Source organism: Neofelis nebulosa, chromosome 1 (assembly GCF_028018385.1).
Source record: "Neofelis nebulosa isolate mNeoNeb1 chromosome 1, mNeoNeb1.pri, whole genome shotgun sequence".
Taxonomy (NCBI): domain Eukaryota; kingdom Metazoa; phylum Chordata; class Mammalia; order Carnivora; family Felidae; genus Neofelis; species Neofelis nebulosa.
The window spans coordinates 126,884,800-126,909,955 of NC_080782.1; the positions used below are offsets into that span (position 1 = coordinate 126,884,800).

The following is a 25,156-nucleotide window of genomic DNA, read 5'->3' on the forward strand; positions in this document are numbered from 1 at the left end:
TAAGCCATTTAGATTTATTGATATAAAAAAATTATGTTTGGTTCTACCACCTCTGTTATTTCTGATTCTGTTTTCCTTTATTTTTTTTTCCTCACTGTGTGTACTATTTTCTGTGTGTGGACGGAGGGCATGTGTATAATTCTTCTGATACTCAGGGATGTTACCACTTTAAATGGCAGTAAAATTAATAGGATTCTTCCTCTTTCTTTCCCATTTTCACTTCACCTCCCTTTCTTGTATCACTTGATAATAGTTAATATAATTTTCCTCTAAAAGTTTCCCTTTGTTCTATAAAATATAGTCACTCTTTTGTTACTTAATTTGTCATTTTTTGATGTTTAAAAAAAATTTTAATGTTTATTTTTGAGAGAGAAAGAGAGAGACAGAGTGCAAGCAGGGGAGGGGCAGAGACAGAGAGAGAACAGAATCTGAAGCAGGCTCCAGGCTCTGAGCTGTCAGCACAGAGCCCAATGCGGGGCTCGAACCCACGGACCGTGAGATCATGACCTAAGCCGAAGTCAGACGCTTAACCGACTGAGCCACGCAGGCGCCCCCATTTTTTGATGCTTTTATCTGATCCCCGAACTACTGTATATGAGCCAATCAGCACAGTAGCCATACAGTGCATCTTTTTCCCTTCCTCTTTTTTTTTTCTTTTTTGCACTCTCATCTCTCACCCTAATCTCCTCCACCTTTGTTCATTTATAAATAATTGCATTTCCCAAGTCCTCTCCATAGTTGACCACAGTGAGTCCTCCAGTAGCTCCTATGGACGACTCATGGAAACCATTCTCCCCAAGTCACTGTATGCTCAAAACCAGTTTTCTGTAGCATTTATTCTTAGCTCATGGGGATACAAAAGTTTTGGTTCAACTTTTTCCTGACTTTCTTCTAGATGTTGCTCCACTAGATTCTGACTTGGAATATTGCTATTTGAGATCTGAGGGCAGACTTATTTTTTTTTTCTCTCTCATGTGTTCCATGGATATCTTCTCTGCTATTGGATCAATATTTATTTTTAAAATCCAGTAACTTCATTAGAAAAAATCCTAGTACTGGCCATTCCAGGTTTTTTTTTTTTTTCTGGCTAATGCTGTGCCTTTTCAATATGTAGGTTCATCTCTTGTTTTATTTCAGAAATGGTTTAACAAATTCTATTTTAAATATATGCCCTGTTGCATTGTTTTCTCCTGTTTCTTCAAAGGCTTCCATCATGCACATGTAGGCATTCCTTTGCCTCTTCTCTGTAACTGTCATTTGCTCTCTAATCCTCCGTGGATTTTTGTTTTTGTTTTTTATATATGTTTGTTTATTTATTTTGACAGAGAAAGAGAGAGGGAGGGAGAGGGAGGGGCAGAGAGAGTGAGGGAGAGACAGGATCCCAAGAAGACCCTATGCCATCAGCACAGAGCTGGATGTGAGGCTGGATCCCACGAACCATGAGATCATGACCTGAGCTAAAAATCAAGAGTCAGATGCTCAACTGATTGAGCCACCCAGGTGTCCTTACTCTCTAATCCTTTATAATTCCTTCTTTCTTTCCTTTTCATGTTGTTCTCTCCTGTCATTTCTTAAAATTTTTTTTTTTTTCAACGTTTTTTATTTATTTTTGGGACAGAGAGAGACAGAGCATGAACGGGGGAGGGGCAGAGAGAGAGGGAGACACAGAATCGGAAACAGGCTCCAGGCTCCGAGCCATCAGCCCAGAGCCTGACGCGGGGCTCGAACTCACGGACCGCGAGATCGTGACCTGGCTGAAGTCGGACGCTTAACCGACTGCGCCACCCAGGCGCCCCGCTCTCCTGTCATTTCTGACATCCTTCTCTCTCACTGAGTTTTCCAGTGTCTGCATTCCTTTGTGCATTTTTCAGTGTGCCTTCATTTTTATGATTTTCTTTTTCTTTTTTCTTTTTGCTGGGGATCTAAATGCTCACATGCCATTTCCTCCAGGGTCTCTTCATCTCTTCTCTGATTTCTTGTATACTGTTTTATTTTCTTTCTTCACAAAGGTGATTGTTTCACTCTAATTCATGGTGTTATACTTGTTCCACATTTTCACCTTTTCCATTTTTTTTTTTTCTGCTGAGTGTTCTGTGCCAAGTTTTACTGCTCTTTTCTACAGCGTATGGGTGTTTGTACGGGTATGTATAAACTTGTCAGCATCTTTAAAAAAAAAGTTATTAAAAAAATTGTTATAAGTTAGACTTGACTGGCCTGCCTATTTCACATAGAGTCCAGTAGATGGAAGGAGAGGAATCCTTCAGTCTTTGTAGACTCACAATCCAAATTTGCTTCCTAAGTCACCCATGAAAGAGGGTTTCCTGCTAAAATGGCTGCTCTGTGTATTCTGTCCTGTTTCTATGGAACAGCTCTGTTTCAGTTCTCCAGTTCTCTTGTTATGACTGAAGCTGCACTTTGGAATGAGCCTCTTGCCTACAGGAAGAACAATTTTGCCGGCATTTTCTGAGACCTGCTGCCCTGGGCCATTTTCCTCTTTTTCTGCTTTCTTGTTGTTTTTTCTCTCTGTGCAACTTCTGCTTGATCTGTGCCCTGTCCTTTCCTTTCAGTCCCTTAGCCCTTGCTTGACAAGAAATACTGGTCTCTGACTTCGGGAGGAGCCCTTTGCCTATCATAAACACGTTTTTGATTTTTTTAATTGGCTTTGGACATTTTACTTCCCTGCAGGTGGCTTCTGCTATATTGTTCAAAGCTAGGGATTATATATCTGTTTTGCAGTTTAACTAAAAATGGACTTTACGATTTTATTCTGCTTATATTGTTGATTATATGATTTTTAGGAGGGGAAGAGGGAAATTTCCAGCTATGTCACACTGCCTTGGTAGATACTAGGTTTCTAAACAGACAGTTTGGACCAAAGATAGTAGTGTTTCTAGCAGTAAAATAGTAGCTACCATTTCATCTTTATGCCAGGCACAAGGTCCTCTCTGAGCCCACGGAGTTCCCATGAGGCTTGGATACCATTTTCTTTTCTTGCTGGGTCACTATACCCATTCATGCCCCCAGGCTTCCAGAGTGGAAATAAACTTAGAGTTAGTTACACGAGCGAAAGGGTGAAAAGAATAGTGAGTGAAACACTGCACCTGGCAGGGTTTGGAATTGCTGAAGATACCCTTTATGGTTTCAACAGTCACTTCTTCGTCAGACCCTGCTTCACTATCCCGATCTTCTGTCAGTTTGTCCACTAGAAGCATGGAAGTGAAGATGCCAGGCCATGCATGCTCCAGGCATACTCAGGACCATCCCATTCTGGCCTCAGTCCCAGTTGGGAGTTTTCGATCCCAGCTCCAAAGTCTACCTCTTACTCAAGATGACAGTAGCCTCGGAGGCACTGTTGCACCTTTGTCACAAGAAGGGTGTGGCGCTTCCTTCCATCCCATTAGTCCATATACCCATGTCACCATCCACTCTGGTCCAGGAGAGGCAGCAGTGTTGAGAGGAAAGGAACTAATTGGATATCGCGTTTTTCTGCCTTTGGCTCATATCTACTCCTGGTCCCCTACCTAGTCATGAATAAAAGTGTGCCCGTGACCTCCTGTCACCCCCAAGCTAAAAAGGCAATCTCAGGTTCTGTACACATCCTAGACCATCAGGATCAGATAGATCTCTGGTCCCAAGCTTGGCATTCATGGTCCTGCACCCATCTTTTGTGGCTTCCTGACCCATTAAATAACAATATAAGTTGATCTCACCTTTAAGGGTAAAAACATACATGTACGTATTGGTGCTTTAAGTGTGGAAAAACACAGAAACTTAAATTCTATTTAATACTGCCCAGATTTGGATGTTGAAATTGAGTGGGTTGAACTGGATACAAATTACCAACTATGAATGGCAATTCATATTTTTTTAGTGTTTATTTCTCAGAGAGAGAGAGAGAGAGAGAGAGAGAGTGTGTGTGAGTGGGGAAGGGGCAGAGAGAGAAGGAGACACAGAACCTGAAGTAGGCTCCAGGCTCCAAGCTGTCAGCACACACCCCGATGTGGGGCTCGAACTCATGGACCGTGAGATCATGACCTGAGCCTAAGTCAGACGCTTAACCAAGTGAGCCATCCAGGATGGAGATTCATCTGATATGTACTCAAAAGATAAGTCTTCTGTCACTAAAACCTCTTGCAGATATAGGCTTACGTATCACTCCTGGCATTGTCAGTGCTACCTGGTCAGAAGACGGTCCTTGAAAGGTATATAAGCATTTATATAATCTCTAATATATTGGAATATCGTTAGACAGATACATGGAGCATTTTACATATATATGCATTTATGTAAGCGTTTATACATGTTTGATTTTTTATATGTTTATGAATGAGAATTAGATCTAATCATGCTAAAGTTGGTGTGTTTAATCCAAGCAGTGTTAATCTTAAGTATAAATTAGTTTAAGAAAAAGTCGCATCATTCATATTGGCTTCCTCATTATTTCGAAGACCTGCCTGGACTGTCTTCCCCTTATCTAAGTGCTCCCTGCACGTCATCTCAGCTAGAGCCCTGCCTCCTTTTGGAAGCCTTCCCAGACTGTCATCGGCTGCCTGAGCTTATAGATTAAGAAAATGCAGAGTAACTGTCTGTCTGCCTCTTGGCAGTGGGACGGCCCACACAGGGACTTCACCCAGCCCCTTTCCCAGGGCTCTGTCCACCCCGGCTCCTCCCAGGAGTCAGGGTTGAGCCTGTATCCCACACCTTGTCCTGAAGCATCTGCCATTGCTGATTTTAGGTGAGAAGGGCAGTTGTCATTTCTGGCATTTAGTCTTTATTAGTCGAGGACCATGAAGCCCTTCAGTCAAATTGCCGGTTATGATGCTGTTTTTTCTACAGCACCACTAATCTTTTTCAGATTTCCCATGTAGGGAAATACCTACTCAGTGTCTGGGAAACACAATTGAAGCCACGGTTGGCATTTCCAACCAAGATTTTGCACATCCACTTTTTTTTTCTTTTTTTTTTTTTTTTACCGCAGAGTGGTGGAAAAGGCTGTGGATTTTATCGGAAGCTTTAAAAGCTTGTTTCATCTAGCTAACCTCCCTGCTCTAGATTATTCAGCGGGAAAAAGTTAAGTGTTACTCTGCTAATGCACATTTACAAATGTTGTGTAAATTCTAAATGTATTTCTTTTTCCACATGAAGGATTATCATTCGAATCAAAGGGAACATTAAAGTCTCCTCAAATCAGGTTACTAAGAATAGTCATAATGGGGTTAATAGGGATATTTATCCATCTATGCTTGTAGGCTCTACCATTAATTAGTTTAACTCATTTTCCTTCAAGTTTAATGTCAGTATTTTAAGCTCTTTCAAAGATTGCTTTTTAAGGACTTTATTAGCGAGCTCCTGAATAATGGGGCCCTAATTCCTTTGCTCAGGCCTGTTGTTTACAGAAAATGGTGCATTCTCCCAGCATAAGAGAACATGCATCTGTACTGATGTTTTAGGCCCTGAAGAGTAAAACCTGGATTTACATATAACAACACAATTTAATCTGAGCACGCTCAAATCTCTCTGCGATGATCTCCAGTGAGAAATGGAGATTCACCTTGTATAAGCTTGGAAAATTCCCCTCAGGAAACTTCAGTCGTGTTTCCAGCCACGAAAGCCACTTACGGCTGGGAGCTTATTCTCTGTTACCTCCCAGTGGTGAACACTACCAGCTCCAGAAGTTTCTCAGAGGGCAAGATGGTGGTGGACTGCCTCTTGGGTTTGGAAAACTTCAGCTTCACAGCAAATCCTTACCACAACCCGGTGAGGCGGATACTCTCAGTATCCCTGTTTTATGTATGGAAGAAAAAAAGTTTCAAGAAGAGCATGGACTTAGGTGGAGAACAGCAGCTCACACACTCGAAGCTGGCATTCATACCCAAGGCTGTCAGGCCCACAAGCCTGGGCTCTCAGCCACAGCACCAGCCGTCTGTTCCCTGTTCATGTGCCTGGGAGGGAGTGTGGTCCTGCCATGCACTCAGCTGCTTGATCCTAATCTTGTGGAAAGGGCTCTGCGCCTGCGGGGAGGACTGGGTGGAAGGACAGGTGCACGCACCTGCGGCTATGGTATGAGAGCAGATCAAATGAACTTCCAGAGGCTCTGAGCTGACAGCACAGGGTCAGACGCAGGGCTCAAACTCACGAACTGCAAGATCATGACCTGAGCCGAAGTCAGACGCTCATCTGACTGAGCCACCCAGATGCCCCAAGAGATGTGGATTTGAATCTCTCTTTAGCCATTTAACTGGCTAGCTTCACTTGGTCATTTCAGGTGCAAATGTGGCATGTGTGATCTTGATTTCCCTACCTTCCCTCTGGTGGATCACTGTGTCACGCCGTGTCCACAAACACAAACGGTATCCGAGCCACCTGCTGCCAAGATGCCGGGCACTTGAGTGCATTCCCATGGAGTCCTCCCATAATCCTATGAGCTACTTCTCCATATGCACATGAGGAAGCTGAGGAGTGGGAAAGTCACCTGTCCAGCCTCAGCCAGGATGGCATTGCAGGCCTCCGAGCTCAGCTCCATCTTTCTGCGGAGCCTAGTTACGCCCTCTTGCTGGCCTAGGATCCCCTTAACCAGGATGTGGTTACTGCTTCTGAAACCCTGCTAAGCAGAATCAACCCTCACCTCTTTGAGTTCCAGTTTAGTAGGGTCCATGGTCCCAGGGGATTGTAGCCTTGCTCGGTCTCACACTCTCTCAAGCTCCCATGAAGTACAGCCCCCGTCCGCTCCATTCCCACACACTTGCCCTGTTGGAGAAGTGAATAAAGTACTGCTCCAAAGATGGCCCACGGGACTAAAACACGCTCTGGTCTCTAGCTTGGAGACCCTTCCTCCGGGTGCTTCTTCCTTCGTTTGCTGCGTGCGCGAAAACCCCCACAGATACGGAGGCTGACAACTGTAAGTTACCCTCCCCACTTGCATTTGGCGCTCAGATCTTTGGAGAAACGGTCTCCTCTGAGCCCGCTGGTGGTAAATAAATCTCCGATCCACCAAGATCTCCAAGTGCCGCTTGGTTTTTCCGCCAGCGTTCCAGCCTGGTTCCATAACAGCCCTACCCTGGGGCACTTGCCGTGTGCTGTGTGCGCCAACAGCACGGGGGCCCAGGTCCCTACCGGGAAAAGGAGCCTGCGTTTACTTGAGGGTGGCATCGAGCCTACATGTTCCTGAGCGGCTTGGGAAGGCATCCTGGTGTTTGTTCCAGCCTGGACTCTGCTCATCCCCTCATCTCTGCCCTAAAAACGGCTCAGCTGGACTTTTTGCAGGAGATGCTAATTGCACGCACTCTGAGTGCATTGATCCAGTGTTGCTCTGATTAAGTAATTAAGCACAACAGCACCTAGGAGGGCTGAAGAAGATTGCTTTCACAAGTCTCGGTTTCTGAGAGGCCTCCCAGCCTGCTCCAGAGAGAGCTCCGGTCTGGCCTAACTCTTTAATTACCTTCAGAGGCACTAAAGTTTAAATTAAATTCTAACTGTTTTCATATTAACTTCTTCCGGAACCCTGAGCTAAGCACTGGTAAGGCTAGAGGGGCAGAACGCAGTGGCTTCATGTGACAGGTGGGTTGTTTTCTTCCTCGGCTCTTTAGCTGAAGGATTTCGTGAGTTACACGAGTTTACCAGTAATTGGTGCCCTAGCAGAGGTTTACAGATCGCCTACAATGCTTGTGTGTCAGCTTTGCCATTTTCAAACATCCACAACTGAGTGTTCAAATGTGGCTTCAGTTAGGATTTTAACACACACACACACACACACACACACACACTCCTGCTCACTCTATTAGATATTAACACTACAGCTCTGAATGCAGAATTTCTGTCCCCACCTCCACTTTTTATATCACTCCAAATATTTTTTTTTATCCCTCTGATTATTTCCTTGCCTTCTGGTTTTCTGTGTAATCCTCTGAGAGGCCTTTCTAGAGTGTCCTTCAGCCACCAAAGTCATCAGTAAGCTGAGACCAGCTCGGAACACCAGTTACGACCTTGGGGAACCCTTTCCCAAGAAGCTTGGATTGCCTGTTTTCTGTCTCCCCACTTCCAAAACCAGCACCTGTTTGAAACTTCCTCACCCCTCCTTTCTAGGCCTTGGCTTTGTCTGAAGGAGACAAGGACTGTGGTGTGATGGTGGCCTGGAGGCAGGCAGGACCCATTGACTGATACTCAAGAAGCGCCCCTTTCTCTCCTTCAGTAGCTGTTTCCCGGGCTCACTGCCCCACGAGCAAATACTAATAAATGAAAGCACCCCTCCCTTCCACCCTCAAAACGTCACTAGTGCTGCAGTAATCCTGTTAACACCATCTCTGCCCTATAGTATTTAGGTACCGGTACCTCCTTCCCGCCCCTGTCAGCCGGGTCACTCATGATGTACTACTGCTTTACGTGCATACTGTTGCAGTCAAATCCAGTCTAGCTCGAGGCCCCTTAAAGCTCCAGGCCTTGGGTGGAGAGAGGAGAGGGCGCCCAGGTGGGAAAAGTGATCACATTTTCTTCCCTGGGCTATATACCTTCCACGGCGGCTGCATGTGCCTTATTTACACTTGCTTATTGCATTTTGTTCATATTTTCCAAGGAGACAGGACAAGTCCACTGGGAGACCACCACATTACCTGGGCCCTTCTCTGCCTGAGCGCTGGGCTTTCCTGGGGGACAAAGCTGTCTTTTTGTACACACTGGAGTAATGTGCAATGGCACTCTACTTTTCTCTAATGAAGCCCCAGCGGCCGCACATGTGATCCCCGCTCCTGGGAGCCTAACAGGAAGGCAGCAGGCTGTGTGTTCCTTCCGTAGGACTGCTGTTCTCACGCCAGAGCTAATGAAAGCAGAGCCTGATTTCATCCCTCTAATACTCAGCCAGCTGCTTCACCTGCATCATTGGCAGAACTTCCTGTACCTGTGAAGGCCTGATGTTTGGATTTTTTTTCCAACTCAGAAAATGGACCAAGTCTATTAATTGCCCCAGTTACTGCTGGCTCCCCTCAAGCCCAGTTAATGCAAGGAGCCAGTCCAGCACCCAGGGCAGCCCAGCAAGAAAACAGCCTGGATCTAAATCCTGTCTCTGTCACTTGATAGCTGTGAGACTTAAGGAGCTTGTAACCAGTGTATTCATGTTTTCCTGTTTTTTTTTTTTTTAATACATATATTTTGAAAAACTATGTATCCATCCTTGGTAAGGGCTGAGAATACAGACACAGAGAAGTCAAACCAAACCCTCGGTTATGGAGCTTTTCTATGCGGGAGAAGGCAGATATATATTGCATGTCGAACCTTCTTAATTTGTACCAAGCCACCTACAAAATAAGTGAAGGAGAGGTATTATTTTTTATATCACAAGCATCTCCTCAGGCTTCAACAAAAACATAAGGATAAAATTATAACACATTATGCAGCCAGTTGGGATACGGGAAGAGGAATCTACATTTGTTAAGTCCCTGCTCTACTCCAGTAGCTGTGAGCTATGTTTTACTGATACTCTCTCATTCCCTGCAGTAATGCTATGAGCTGAGCTTTATTATGCCATTTTGCAGATGGATAAATGGAAGTTTGCAAAAGGCAACAAGAGGGGTTATTACGCTTGGTTAGTTAGTATGTTATCAACAGCATTCTTTATGCCAGGAACGGGCTGCCTAAGATGCTGGCCCCCCTGAGGTGAGCCACGCCCTGGGCGCTGCTCCCACCTAGAGGGGAAGGTGGACAGTGAACGAGAGGTAATGGTGCTGGAAGCACACAGAAGGGAAACCCCCCTCTTGTGAGGCTTAGGGAAGTCCTCGAAGAAGAAACACATTAAAAGCAGAGATCCTAGAAATTTGCATATTAGCAAGACACCGAGGAGGGGTGCCCCAGGTGGAGCTGCTTCTGCAAAGGACAGGGCAGATCAGGGAGCCCCGAGGAGAAGAGGGAGACCAGAGGCAGGGCAGGGCACTGCGATCGAAGCGCAGGTCACATTATGGATTTGTACTTGCCTGCAGAGTGATTAAGAGGCTCTGAAGGAGCTAACTAAGCAGGAAAGTGACGTCACTTTAGAAAGAGAGTGCTTTGACTGCTGGATGGAGAAGGGAGAGTGGGGGGAAACACAGGAAACCAATTAGGATCCTGATCCAGCCTCCTTGGTGCGCGTAGTGGTGGTGGTAAGGACTGGAATGAAGGCAGTGGAGCCAGCAAGAAGCAAGAAACTTTTTTTTTAGGGATCCCAGGATAATTCCCAAGTGTGTGCCCTGAGGATGCAAGTGCCTGGTGGTGCCATTCTCTGACCACAGGAGGAGGCGAGGATGCTGCCTGTGCCCCAGCCATGCTGGAGCAGATTGAGGGCCTGTCAAAAACATGGGGAGTGGGGCGCCTGGGTGGCGCAGTCGGTTAAGCGTCCAACTTCGGCTCAGGTCACGATCTCGCGGTCCGTGAGTTCGAGCCCCGCGTCGGGCTCTGGGCTGACGGCTCGGAGCCTGGAGCCTGTTTCCGGTTCTGTGTCTCCCTCTCTCTCTGCCCCTCCCCCATTCATGCTCTGTCTCTCTCTGTCTCAAAAATAAATAAACGTTAAAAAAAATTTAAAAAAAAACAAAAACATGGGGAGTAACCTGTGGAAACAAGAAGGGACACTTGGGAGAATGAGGGTAGTTCAAAGTGAGCTGAAGCCCCAGTGCAGGGCAGGAGGGAAGCGAAGGGAAGGGAGGGGACGTGAAGAGGAGTGGCTGGCCTCACTCACTCAGGAAGGTAACCCAGGGACAAGGGGGATCAGGTCTTAGCCTGCATGAGTGAACCGAGTCCTCTGGGGATTCTAATGCTCCTGGCCTGGGTATCAGGCTTCTCTGACCAGGAGGAGAGGAGAGCTCAGACCCCCTCTTGAGAAAGCACAAGGAGTGGTCCACCTCAGGGCACCATGTGAGAATGGCAGGTGGACGTGGTTTTATCAAGGTTTTCTCTCCCCCAAAACTAATTTTCCCCAGAAAGGAATGGAGCGTGTGGGAGGTGCCCTTTAAGCCTCCACTTCTGAAAGCATCAATCCTCAGTTCATACCTTTATCAGGGGCTACAACAGGCCCCTTAAAAGGCGAGCATTCCCTACCCCCCATTGCTGGCATGTCTTTTTTGGCTAGAATACCCAATTTGAACAAACAGCTCTCTGCAGGCTGTCATCTTTATTTTTTTCTTTGGGATGTATCTAGCTCCAGGCCAACAGTGCCTGACTTTTTTCCCATTCGGACCATTCAGTGGAAGTCACAGCGAGTGAACAGGGCCCAGTAATTGAGTGCCTCCTGTCTCCATTCTGGCTTTCTGATCTCTCTGTACCCAAGCCAGTGGCATCTTGCTTGTGCACTTCCCCCTGAGTGACAGATTCTCTCTTTTAAGATTCCAGCGCCTGATTCCATCCGCCATCCAGAGCCTGTGTACTTTGGAAAGCCTGTGGGAAATTCAACAGCCTTCTAAAGATATAGATTACCTGCACATCTGTCAGGGTTTAGTTAAACATGACTGACTAATTTATCCTGCAGTGTGAGATGGGGATTCATTTCCTTTGCAAGTTGACTTGGCAATTTTCTCTGCTTGGAGAACGTTTAGAATAGATGGTGTGCATGGCAATTGAGAAGAAATAGATGCTATTAATTTTCCATTTTCAAATGTGACATTGACTCTAGAGCCCACATCTCACTCCTATCAGGAAAACAGACCACATCCTCTCCCTTATGAGCTGCTTGGCATCTGAGAAGTCAGAAAGGTGAGCACCCTATCCCAACGTTCCAAGTTGGGACCCATCCACGTGTCGGTGTGAACCTGCCCTCTCCTTGATGTGTGTGTGACTTAGTGTGAGATGCAGGCTCCTGGCTTGAGCAGGCATGGGATCTTCTTCCTCAGCCCATCTTTAAAGACCAAAGGGAAGGAGTAGAGGTAGAACATATCATGATGAACCTCCAAAAAGTTGGAAATCCCAAAGGGATAGCTAACTTCATCCATTTTATCTGGCACAGAATTGTGCTATGATGGAAACACTCTGTATGATCGCGTATGGCGTCCCCAGCCATGTGAGCACTTGGAGTGCAACCGAAGAACTGTCTTTTATTTATTTAAAAAATGTTTTAATGTTTATTTTTGAGAGAGACAGAGCATGAGTGGGGGGGTGGGGGGCAGAGAGAGAGGGAGACACAGAATCCGAAGCAGGTTCCAGGCTCCGAGCTGTCAGCACAGAGCCCAGCGTGGGGCTCAAACCCACGAATCCAAGATCATGACCTGAGCTGAAGTCAGATACTTAACCGACTGAGCCACCCTGGGCATCTTTTATTTATATAAATTAGTGTTAATATAAATAGCCACATCTGACTAATGACAACTGTATCCATTGCAAGTATCCATGTCTCCCAATTTCTTATGTGGCCAAAGCCAGTTTTGTTGAGGCACAGTTGTCGTGCTGGTTTTCTGCATGCTGCGGTGTTTGCTTTAAGCTTACCTATAAACCTTCAATTTAAAAATAATAGTAGTGGTAATTAAAATCATAGCACATGCTGAACAATTGTTATGTACCATGTACTTTGCTAAGCACTTTACATACTTGGTCTAATTTATACTGACTTAATGATATCCTGGGTTTACAGGTCGGGGAGGCCTTTCCCACCTGGGGTCTGGGAAGTTTGGCTCTATTCCCCATCAAGCCCCAAATCCCAGGCTAAGGAAAAATGGGCTTTCCGGAGAGCAGACATAGATTCAAAAAATGAGGAGAGGGTCTGAATGATATTCTTCTCTTCTTTTGGAGGCAGGTGGAGGCTCTCTTTAGTGAGAGCTTGCACTGACTGAAGGCAAGACTGGAGTTTTGGCAAGACAGTCTACTCATTCATCACTGCCCCATTGCCTTCTGGGGGTGAGCCTGGGGTATTTTCTGGGGTCTCTCTTCACTGGTAGAGTCCAGCTTTAACCTGCATCCTGTCAGCTCCACAAGATACTCAGAACTTGGCTTTGCCCTGTAATGGTGTTTAGCTTAGCTTCTGCACTGTCTGCCCCTGTAGCTTTAGAATCTGAGAAAAGTGACAGTTGTGGGGTTCGTGTCTTTGTCCCTTCTTACTGAGGGTTTGGCCCCTCAGGTCTTGAATTCCTGGTGCTCCAGATGTGAATGGCTGGTTTTTCTGCCTCTTGGAAGTGTGCCATTGCCTGGACCCTTTGTAGGGAGTCTCTATACCCAGAATTAGGGTAAAACCTGGGAGGTAGGGGAAATCAGCTCCCTTTCCCACACCATTGTTCCTCCATCGATTTCTTCCCTCAAGCCTTACTTCAGCACTCTATCAGACCTTCACAGAACCTGTACCCCACCGTCTGTCCGTCCATCCGTCCGTCCGTCCATCCATCCATCCATCCATCCATCCAGGTTTTCTTCTTGTTCTCAGAAGGAGTATTCCTTGGCCCCAGTTCGTATGCTGCACCCTAAAAGATGAGCCTGATAGTTAGAGATGGGCTGCAAGAGAAAGGACACTTGCATGGAGAAGGCATCCATCTCTCTTTAGGGAAAAGTCGGCTCAGTCTGCCAAAAGGCCAGCAAAATAGGCCACATGCACCAATCCCAACCTTGGGCTAAAACAACATTGATAGTCTGCCATTACTGGGATCTTTTAGTGTTCCAGGCAGCCTCTCACTAAGGACATTGGCTATTCCCGAGTTTTAATCTCTCTTGGCATGAATTTAGTGGAAAATGTGGTCTCTGGCAAATTGCAATAGCAAGTTTTATTGGGTTAGCAAGAAGGATCTTTTGGGGTCTTTGGAGACTGGTGAACAACTGTAAGACCATTAGCATTTGCTTTAATATCTCTGAGGCAGTCCAGATTCAGTTCTGAACAATGCTGCTTACCCGGGGAGTCTAGGCTCTCTGGCACATTCCTTACCTGTCATTGCCGTATCTTTGGCCTGTTTTCCAAGTGGGGGTAAGGAGTTGTGTTGTGGTTGGAGAGGGAGGTTTGTTTTGAGCGTGGCTTCGTGGATGGCATTGCATGTTGAGGGCAGAGAGCTAACTAGAGGAGAAAGTCCATGGATTCACTGTTTGTTCCATTTGCTTTTCTGCAGCCTGCACAGACAAGGAGTTGAGGAACCTTGCTTCCCGGCTGAAAGACTGGTTCGGAGCCCTTCATGAGGACGCCAACCGGGTCATCAAGCCCACCAGCTCTGACGCGGCCCAAGGCAGTAAGGCCAACTTTGCTCTCACTAATTTATTTCATTTTAAATATCACATTCCCTTAGTTACTAGATAGTATTGATCTAACAGTTTTTTAGAGTAATCACAGAAACATTACGTGAAATGTACAAAGCAACTTCAGGTATTTACTTTATTCCAAAGCATTTCCCCCTCCTCTCTATAACATCTTATATGTTTTAAAGTCTGGCCACAAAATTATAATACTTTAAGTATAGAGATTTTGGAAAATATATTAAGTGTGTATAAAAATACAAAAATCCACCATTTTAACAACTGTTAGCATGTTGTGGCATAGACTTCTAATTATTTTCCTTGCCATAGAGAAGAAAATCTAGGTGTCTGTATATGTATATACACACACACTTCACAGGTTGTTTTATGAGCTTTTATCACTTAGCAGCATACTATGACCTCCTATGTTGTTGAGTACTATTACACTTTCTAATAGCTACATAGATTCCCAAGTTATAGATACAATTTATGTAATTAGACCTCTATTTTGGAGTGTTAAAGTTGCTCCTAATGTTCAGCTATTATAAGCAACACATATGTATCACACATCTTTGATAACTTATCTTTGTGAACGTTAGACTGCATTTTGTTTTCCATAGAAACTCTGGGGCGCCTGGGTGGCGCAGTCGGTTAAGCGTCCGACTTCAGCCAGGTCACGATCTCGCGGTCCGTGAGTTCGAGCCCCGCGTCGGGCTCTGGGCTGATGGCTCAGAGCCTGGAGCCTGTTTCCGCTTCTGTGTCTCCCTCTGTCTCTGCCCCTCCCCCGTTCATGCTCTGTCTCTCTCTGTCCCAAAAATAAATTAAAAAAAAAAAAAAAAAAAAGAAACTCCCAGGCAAGGGTTCCCCCTCCCCACCAGTGAATTTGCAGAGCCTGTATTCAGAGCGTCATCATAAGCTACAGAGAAAACTCAGAATGGGTCCGCATCTTTGTACCTTGATGGACTCTCTTGCTGCCTTGAACTCAAAGGGCATTAGGGGTAGGTTTCTTCACACTGTGGCCAGTTGGCTCAGAATGTCTTCCTCAATAACACACATGTTCCCGTACGTGGAGTTTTGCAACTGTTGGGATCCAAAGCTTAATCAGCATCCGGTCTTTGGCCAAAATCAGAACGATCACCTTCATTTTTGGTTATTCTTTGCCATTCATAGCTGTAGATACTGGTAGAGAATACTGACATAGAGGACACTTGTTTAACTAGTTTGGATCTTTTATTTTAAGGGAATGATCATTTCTGAGAAGTAAACACTGAAGTGTCCAAAGAGTGATTTCAGGTGGCTGAGTCTGTGGGAAAGAGGAAGGAATAGTGTTTTTTTCCATTCCTGCCGGAGGCTTCCTTGAGAGTTAGTGGACAATTAATGCACAGATGGTCTAAAAGAACCTTTCCCTGGGATCCACGAGGAGCAGCTGGGCCCTTGGGCTTTCTGAATAACCTTTAAATGAAGAGCAGATTGATGTGAGGAGAACTGTTCCTTGCAGCCTCCAGTCCCAGTAGACTCCTTCTATAGACAGCTAGGGAGCTGGCAAAAGACCTGCCCTTGGCCAGAAGCAAATTGAGTCCCCAAAGAGGCTCTTAGGCTTGATGTCCTGAAGCAGTGGCAGTGAAGCGAGTCTTGAGGAACCACAAGGCTGCAAAAGGGAGAGATGTTTTTATCAGTTCGGGACTTCTGAAGAGGAAACCATGGAACCTTATAAGTCCCATATGCTTGGGGTGAACTAGAAGGGCTGCTGTCTTTCCCTCTTCATTCCTCAGTACCAGGTGTGGGTATCTTTTCTCTAGTATCTTCCCAATGGGTATGGAGTGGGCTTGACCCACTGTCCAACCAGTTTGGCACTTCTCTTTGGTGGTCATTCAGCAGTGAGCCCCTCTTTCCCATGTATTAAAATACTAATATCCTATAATGTTGATGCATATTACATACAATATTCTATATATAACTGTGGAGCCATTTAGTGTCAGAGTTAATGATCTTGCTTTACTCAGTAGCCCTAAGGACATCCTCAACATAGAGACTGTTCAATCATGACCTTCAAAGAAGAGGCCACATTATGTTCCCTAATGTCTCTTAAAAAGGGGGATGTTTTCTAAGACACGTTCTAAGATATCAATAGGACTAAATTTAAAAAATGACTTCTATGTCTAAAGGAGTAAACTCTGCAGTAGCTAAAGAACTTCTCTCAATAAATACTTTTACTGAGAACTTACTATGTGCCTGCACTGGTGGAGGCTACTGAAGGGAACAAAGCAGTCTTTGCCCTCAAGGAGCTTAGCATCTAATGGATATTCAATGACAGTAAGGGGAAGCAGAGTGTTCGTGAGAGCTCAGAGGTAGGGGTGCTGTACTTACTTTACTGTTTCCTAGACAGGGAAGACCTCTTTGTAAAAAATAAGGCTTTCACAAAGGTGGGTGCATTTTGCTATGTTTCATATTCTGCAGGCAGGGGTTGGTAATGCACATAGAAACCTGATGCGCAGGGAATGGGTGGCCAACGCCATCAGGATCTCAGTTGTAGTCACCGTATCACTCCCTTGCCCTGCCCATCCTCAAGCATGGCACCCAAGCCAACTAGAGGTCCTCAGGGTAGGAGCATCACATGAAGTAGAGGCAGCCCTGGGAGAAGAGGGACAGAGAATGTAGACTCAGGGCTGGGCCACCTGTGTTTGAAGCCCAGCTCCACAATTATATGACCTTGAGCAAGTAGCTTAAGCCTTGAGCTTTTTTTCTTCCATCTGTAAAGTAGAGAGGATATACCATTTTATAGGCCTATTAGAAGGGTTGAATGAGATGCTTAAGAATAAGGTGCTTAGAGGAATACCTTAAATAACACAAAAATGAACTTTTTTCATAATTTTTCCTGGGAATGTAAAACCACTTCTAGAAATCCAGCTTATGGAATGACTTGAAATTGCATAGTGCTTTTGATTCTGACAGAAAGACCAATTTTAGATTTGGGGCATGCCTTCTCTGGGGGTTGTCTACAGTAGATTCAATATCCTGAGTGTTAAGCAAAGTGTTATTATTCTAGGGCGTACAGTTTCCATTGTGGAAACAAGTAATTCTTTAAGAAAACTACCCCCCCTCCCCCAGGGAAATAAGAAAGAAATTATTGTCTGACTCAATTTGGATTCCATATCATGTATCTCTTGAGGGGACTGCAGAAAAGAAGAATAGGGAACAGAAGCAGGTACCTGGCTTGTTTTCCCATTAATGTTCAAACGGCTTGGATTTAACAGTCCTTTGGGACATAATCAGTGCTTCTGGATTGTGCTATATTGTTTCATTTCACTGCCATCATCTTTTTTTTTTTTTGCAATAGTTTCTTTTGTTTTGGTTCTTCACATATTTTCCCCCTAAATATAAAAGTATACTTTGCAGAATTATAAGTTTTTTCTTTTCCGCACCATGTTTGTACTCTTCCTTTTGGGCATACCCTGTTTTAAGCAAGTCTAGTAAATGTAAATTCTTATTTACATCACACATAAATAAGTACGGGGGACTTGTTCCCTTTGAAACATATTTTCCTCAGATGCTGACTTCTGTTTAAGAGCATTTTTAACTATCTTATTTAAAACCCCCAAACAACAGTATCTTCTAGTAGTGTGCCCCTGAGACCCACCCATGGAGGGAAATAGTCTCAGGGGAGGTTGTAGGTGGGGTGGGCCCTGGGCCTCTTCTTGGGATGGGAAGGTCTAGGCTGGGTGGCCACTGAGATGTGCCCTTCTCTCTGCAGGATTTGACACCAGCATCCTGCCCATCTGCAAGGACTCTCTGGGCTGGATGTTTAACAAGTTAGATATGAACTATGACCTCCTTCTTGACCACTCAGAGATCAATGCCATCTACCTGGATAAGTATGAGCCCTGTATCAAACCTCTCTTCAACTCCTGTGACTCATTCAAGGATGGCAAGCTCTCCAACAATGAGTGGTGCTACTGTTTCCAGAAGCCTGGAGGTAAGGCGGGAGAGAGGTGGGGTCCCAAGTTCAGGGCAGCCACACTGGGCAAGGAAGGCCCACATATCACATACTGGGGAGAGCCCTGGGTGGAGATCAGCAGGCAGAAGAACACAAGTAGAGAGTAGAGCATTCATCTGATAATGGCAGACCCAAAGGCTCTTTTCTTCTATTTTATTTCCACTCTTCTCATGGTATATCAGAAAATTCAAGAGCATAATGGTAGAGTCCATTACTTCAGTCACTCTCTGGGATGATCTCCTGACCATATTGTGCCTCGATTTTTTCATCTGTCAAATGGGTGTCGAAACCTTTGCTATATAATTCCCAAGGTCACTGTGAGAACCTTATTGTGAGAAATACTGTACAAATGTGAGAGAATCATAATTCCCATTGTCACATGAGTTCTCCATGTTCCCCTTAGAGAAAGCCCCTTGTCCTTTTCTCTGGGGTAAATACAGATTTATACTGAATCTTGTAGACAAGGAGATTTCGGTTATAAACTCCCACTAACTCCAGAAAGAAGCACTATTTGAGGAATATGTGGAAAGAATACAGGAGTATCTCTAATTTGTTGGAAAGTCAGACAAGAGAGTCCCCCTACAGACTCTCAGGAATCTAGGGGCAGGAGCCCTGAGTCTGCTGGAGAAGCCACATAGTCTAGCTTTACTTCTTCTGCCTTAGCTTCCTGGGGTTGTGCCCAAGTGTGGCCAACGGCAGCTCGCAGACACTGGCTTGTATTTGAATTCCATTCCCAAGTCCTAGGAAAATATGCCTCCACATGAATCAGATATCATGGGTACTCTGCAAGCATGGCTGTCAGAACCTCTGCCCAGGAAAGGGAGATGGTCATGAGTATCATAGTATTTAAATTATACATGTGTGTATGCCTGCGTGTATTCAGAATCGATGCACCCCAGAGCAGAAAATGTGGGCGTTAAAAAAGGGCACGTGGTGTCACGTTCATGTACATGTTTACAGGATTACAAGAGACATTCCTAAAAGAATTACTGGTCACAGGGCATGTGCATTTTTAAATTTAAGCCGTATTTCCAATTTGCCTTCCAAAAACGTTGTACCCATGTTTACGCTCTCCAAGAATACCTAGTTCCCCATGGTGGAGCCAAACCTTGTGGTCACTGCCAAGTTAGGGGACAAGCTGTTACATTTCCTCATGGGTCTCATTTCATTTCTCTTATTATAACTTAGATTGAACACCTTCGTGTTTGAGAAATTCCTATTTTTTGTACATTTTTGGTATGTTTCTAGGAATTTTTTTTCTCAATGAAGGACATTAGCACTGTTGAAGTCACATATATTGCAAATATATTTTTCCCCAAATTTGACTTGGTCCATTTTTTTAGGAAGAAATTTTTCAATTTAAGAGTGTAAAATTTCTCCATCTTTTATGGTTTTTTAGCAACCATAAGGCTTACATTAAGTCTAGAAAGGTAACGTGTACCTTTGGGTACCTTAGGTAAAGGTACCAAATACCTTCAGTATTTGAAGGTGCATGATTCTCTTGTGTTTGTGTTTTCTTCAGCACATTTTGGTTGGTTGGTTGTTTATTGAAATCTTGTATCACTTTTGTTTTTTTTGGTGTATGGTCAGAGAGGGTCCCAACCCCTCTCCCCACTCCTGGAAATGGTTGTTCAGTTACCTTTTTTCACGTATTGACTAACCTATCCTACTCCTCTCATCTGAATGCTTCCTCTATTGTATATAATACTTCTTTATATTTATACGTCTCTTCTTCCATCTAGAATCCTTTTATTGTAGAACAGCATCTATCAACCAATGGAGTTATATTTTTTTTAATGGTTTTTATTTAGAGAGAGAGAGCGTGTGCACACACACATGTGGGGGAGAGGCAGAGAGAATTCCAAGAGGGCTCTGCAATGTCAGCACAGAACCCATCGCAGGGCTCGAACCCAAAAACTGTAAGATCATGACCTGAACCAAAATCAAGAGCTGGACACCTAACTGAGCCAACCAGGTGCCCCTGGAGTTACATTTTTAAGTTTTGTTCTCATAGATACTGTACTTCCCGTCTATTTATTGCCCTTGTAAAGGAAATTGATTTTTTTTCCCATTATAGTTCCTCACTGCTGGTGGTTTCAGTATTAATCTTGTTCGCACCCACCTTACTAACTTCTCATTTTGTTTATAATAATTATTCTGGTTGGTTTCCTTTGATTTTTGAGGTGTGCAATCATAACCTCTGCAAATAGTGATAATTTTTTTCTTTTTTCTTTTTATACCTCCCCTCTTTTCTAATCACATCAGCTAATACTTCAAATTTGTGTTAAATAATAGCCATGTTCTTACTTTAATAGAAATACTTGGAGTGATCGAGTTCTAAGTTTAATGATAGCTTTGGGCTTGAGTCCATATAAAATCATGTAACCTTCAGCCAGGGTTCAGGCTTAGCCTAAGTAAGCAAAGCCTCCGTGTTAGTGCTTCTTGGGGGTGTAATGCCAGGACCCTGAGAGTGAGGTTACTGCCTTTATCAAGGGACAAAGCTGGTCACCACGCTGTGTGGATGTCCCTGGATTTGCTGCCCTTTCAGCAACTGCTGAAGGAGGCCAGAACCCCATTACGTGGCACATTATGGTATCCAGGAGAAGTTGATCAAGCTACAACTGAAGTCATTTTGTTGTAGTTCATTTTTTTGTTTTGTTTTGTTTGTTAGTCATTTTGTGTATTTCTCTCATTTATTTCTTTATTTTTTGTGGGAGAGAGAGAATTCCAGGCAGGTTCCACACCCAGCACAGAGCCCTATATGGGGCTTGATCTCACAACACTGAGATCATGACCTGAGCCAAAATCAAGAGTCAGATGCTTAACTGATCCACCCAGGTGCGCCTCTCTCCTTTTATTAAGTTAGGTTATTTTTGTTGGGTTTCTACCACCTTCCTCCTTGACCCAGAACCAGCCCTGGGAGTTCTGTTTGACCCCCACATTTCCTCATTATTTCCTGTTGATTAATGCATGTACTCAAGGCTAAAATTTTCCTCCAAAGCACCCTTTTAGCTATAGACCATAGGTATTACGTATGTGAGGATTTTTTTTTTTACTATGATTAATGTGTAGATGTCCTACAATAAAGGCTCTAAATGCCTCTTTGGTCCAAGAAAATTTTGAGAGAGCACTTTAAAATTTTCCATGTGGTAGGATTATTTATTGACTGGTTTCGAAATTTTTCTTTAGTATTATGTTTGAGTTTTTGAAGTTTCTTCAAAAATTCTCACTGGAATTATATTCCTTGAGTTAGCACTTGAATATCTGTAAATATTGGTATTTTCTTTATACAGAAACAAAGATGCCAAGATTAAACTTACTCTCCTACTACTGGGTTTAGCTATAGACTAATATGAACCCATACTAATTTTTGTTCCCCTTTAAGGACATGAATTTTGTAGGACATGTCTTAGTTTTTGCTCAGTCTGTAACACTTTCTTGAGATATGTCATGCATTTTTTTAAATTTTTAAAAATATTTTATTTTTTTAAGACAGAGAGAGACAGAGCATGAATGGGGATGGGGCAGAGAGAGAGGGAGACACAGAATTCAAAGCAGGCTCCAGGCTCTGAGCTGTCAGCACGGAGCCTGATGTGGGGCTTGAACTCACGAACTGTGAGATCATGACCTGAGCTGAAGTCGGATGCTTACCGACTGAGCCACCCAGGCACCCCTATGTCATGCATTTTTGAGCTCTGGAATTAAACATTTGGTTCCATTTGATTAGTCTCTGCTCAGGAGCATCAGTTATATACATGTTGCACATCAGTTTTGTTGCTTCAGATATAGCCTTCATTTATTTCAGTGTTTAATTTTCTTCTGTGTCACTTATGTCTTTGAGCCTTTGTATCTGCATTGAACTGGAGTGTCCTGTGTGGTGTTTTTTTTCAAGTGGACTCTACACCCAGCATGGAGCCCAGTGAGGGGCCGCAACAGACATGAGCTGAGATCGAGAGTCAGTCCCTTAACCAACTGAGGCGCCCCAAGTGTCTTTTTCATTAGAACCCTTGACTACTTAAGTCTTGGGTAACTATTTTCATTTGCTCAGAAGCCAGCGTTTTCTGTTAGAATTCTTCATGTGGAGTTTGATTTTCTTGCAGTACTTTTTAGTAGGTCTCAGCCTGATTCATGTTTCCTTGCTGGAAGAGAAGTAAAATTTTTACAATTACCATCGGACCATTTGAGGAACTCCCTGACACAGTGTTTCTATGAATGTGGGCGACTTTTGCATTCTTCAGGAACAGTCTTCTAAATGCCTACGGTTTTTGCACAAAGATGAGCTTTCTGGTGGTAAAATAGGAAGAATATTGGTCCCTACTTTATGGGATTGTTGTAAAGATGAAGACAAAATTCTAGAACGTTGTCTGGTACATTCTAAGAATTCATTAAGTGCCCCTTATTTGTCATAGTAAATGCTTTACTTCATCAAACATGGAATCTGTTTCCCTTTTTCTCTGTTTTCAGTTGGTATCTTTCTCCTGCACTCTGAAAGCACCTTAAACCCAGGGGTAAATAAAGCATATTAGTTTTTCTTAGGGAACCAGCAACGAGACCGGGTGGCATTGTGCACTCCACAGGGTAAAAGATGTTAAGAAGGTGGTCAGGTACTTACGCTACTTCTATCCAAGCAAGTTTGGGGCCTGTAGTAAATGTTCTGAGACTCAGAATACTTCTGCCCTTGGCTCGAGGCCCATGAGCACGTATCACAGTCTTCCAGAGCCACGCGGTCTGCCAAAGCAAGTCACGGTGACTCAAGAACTGGTGAAGCCATCTTTCTTTAGGCTTGGAATGGAATAAGTTCTTCTCTTGGGAGACAGAACTGCACACTGTTTGGCCATGCAGCTCCCACTCTATCAGTCCTTCCCTTGAGAACTGAGTTTTGTGCTCATTCATGGCAACAGGTGTCTTATAATTGAGGACTTTGAGTTAACGTTTCACTTTTCTATTCTCACTGCTACTCTCTATCTCTTACATAGCTTCAAAGTTTGTATAATTTTACAGTTGTTCCTTGAGGCCTATGTAAGTCTGAAGTAGCTATTCTCATCCTCTTTCTCTCCTGTAGCAAGACCTGGGTTAGATTAAGTATTGGTGAGTTGCTCCCGTCTGTGGATTCGCAACACTTAACCACGAGGATGCTGTGATCCTCGTTCTCAGCTGATTAAAATGTCTATTACCAGATCACCTAGAAGCACGTGGCATTTGCCTGAGTTGGTGGCAGGAAGAAAAATTACTATACAATGCAAGTAGCCCCCAAATACTATTTAAGTACCTCATGATGTAAGGGGTTTTTTTTTTGTTTTTTTTTTTTTTGATTAGTAACACTAATGGCCTGAATTTGTTGTGCTGTTTAATAACAGCATATGGAGTCATTCCAGTCCCAGGTGTGTCATTGTGTACATTTCACTTCCTGAGTGAAGCCAATCATTAGAGATTATGTCCTGCACCATCTGGAAACTGACTTTCATAAATTATTTTTCAGGTCTCCCTTGCCAGAATGAAATGAACAGGATTCAGAAGCTGAGCAAGGGGAAGAGCCTGTTGGGTAAGTACAATTTCTTGTCACTCGTTTGAACAACTAATTAAACCAACCATGTCTCGTGTAATGTTGAGCCACAGCAATGGTTATTCCATTCGGTAACAGTGTTTCCTGAAAGAAATGCCTCACTTCATCCCCAGACAGCTGGCTGGACGTAGTCTGAGGATAGGTGAGCTGTTTGAGAAATGCTGCCTAGTCCATTAGCCCAGGACTAGTGGGCAGGGCTGCAAGGGTGGGAATCCAACACCGTCTCTACTGCCCGCTCCTCCCTTACTTGGGGCTCCAGTAAACCTCGGCTTTCTCTTCTCCCAAGAATCTCTCTTGAATGGAGCATGAAAGTGTTCCTTCCTAGTTCAAGCAGTAACGTCTATGAATTATTCCCCAGACCAAATTGTCCATTCAGGGAAGAAGATGAGCTGTAGCCTCTTCTATATTTATCAGATCGGGTTCAAAGGCTTGGGTGTGCTTAAATGTGTTTTTTGGATTCATGTGCATAATAATCCCTGGAGGAAAGCATAAATCTGTTTAAATAGTGCACATTTCTCCTCTCTGTCTGAATGTTAACTGTGCTTTTCCCTGACATGCCTGTCTGTGGCTGGAGGTAAAGGTAACAAATGCTGGCTTGTTGAAGTGTTCCCTTTCAGCTGCATATCCTCTTTCTCCAGCACTAAGGGGTCATCATGGCATTCAGACCAGGCCATTTCAGAGACTGGTAAACCTCATATATTTGTCAAAAAAGGAGTCTGGGTTGGTTTACTTGCTTTTTAAGAAGAGAGCTGACAGCAGCAATATAATACACAATAATTCACAATTTTTCTTGTTAAGCATTAAGAAGCAGGTGCATCCCTTAAGCATCTTGCCATTTCAAACATGCACCTGTGTACTTGAAGAAATGGGCAAGTTTTGTTTTGTTTTGATTTTACAGATTGTCTAAGTAGTCCATGAACTCAGGTAGTTTCTCCTCTACTGATTTTTGGGTTGCCTCAGACCTCCCACTTCTGATAATGCCCCGTTCGACTCAGGAAGAACCCCAAAGTTGTGACTTTGACCTATGTGGACCTAGGTTCTAAAAAACACAAAGGTATCATTCTGATCTGAAGGCAACTTCCATAGGTCTGTCCAGTGCAAGGGCTTGTGCTCACTAATCTGATTTCTCCATGTAGGAGGTTATTCAGGCGTTTGAGTGATATGCCTAAGGTCCACAGGTAGTTAAAGAATTAGTATAAATCTAGTTTTTAAATTTTATTTTCATTGGCTATGGATATCTTCTTACCGCTTCATTAATAATGAATGAGACATTTATAAGGCATGTAGTCTGAGATAAAACGTCTCATCTTCCATTTTCCCTAGCTCACACCAATCAAATGCCTACCTTTGTCCTACCTTGAATCTCACCTAGTTTTCAAGCTTGCTTTATCACATCTCCCCACATAGAGAGATTACTCTGGCTGACTCATAAAAATACCATTGACCTT

At 44.0% G+C, this 25,156-nt stretch overlaps 1 protein-coding gene across 1 annotated transcript in view; it reads left to right on the plus strand.

Moving 5' to 3' along the window:
• The window catches only part of SPOCK1 (SPARC (osteonectin), cwcv and kazal like domains proteoglycan 1), a 517,625-nt gene that overhangs the window by 487,178 nt on the left and 5,291 nt on the right, over positions 1-25,156 (plus strand). Inside the window, exons 7-9 of the mRNA XM_058735892.1 lie at positions 14,031-14,147; positions 17,903-18,124; positions 23,625-23,687. Of these exons, the coding sequence (XP_058591875.1) occupies positions 14,031-14,147; positions 17,903-18,124; positions 23,625-23,687 (402 nt within the window). The remainder of the gene's footprint in view (positions 1-14,030; positions 14,148-17,902; positions 18,125-23,624; positions 23,688-25,156) is intronic.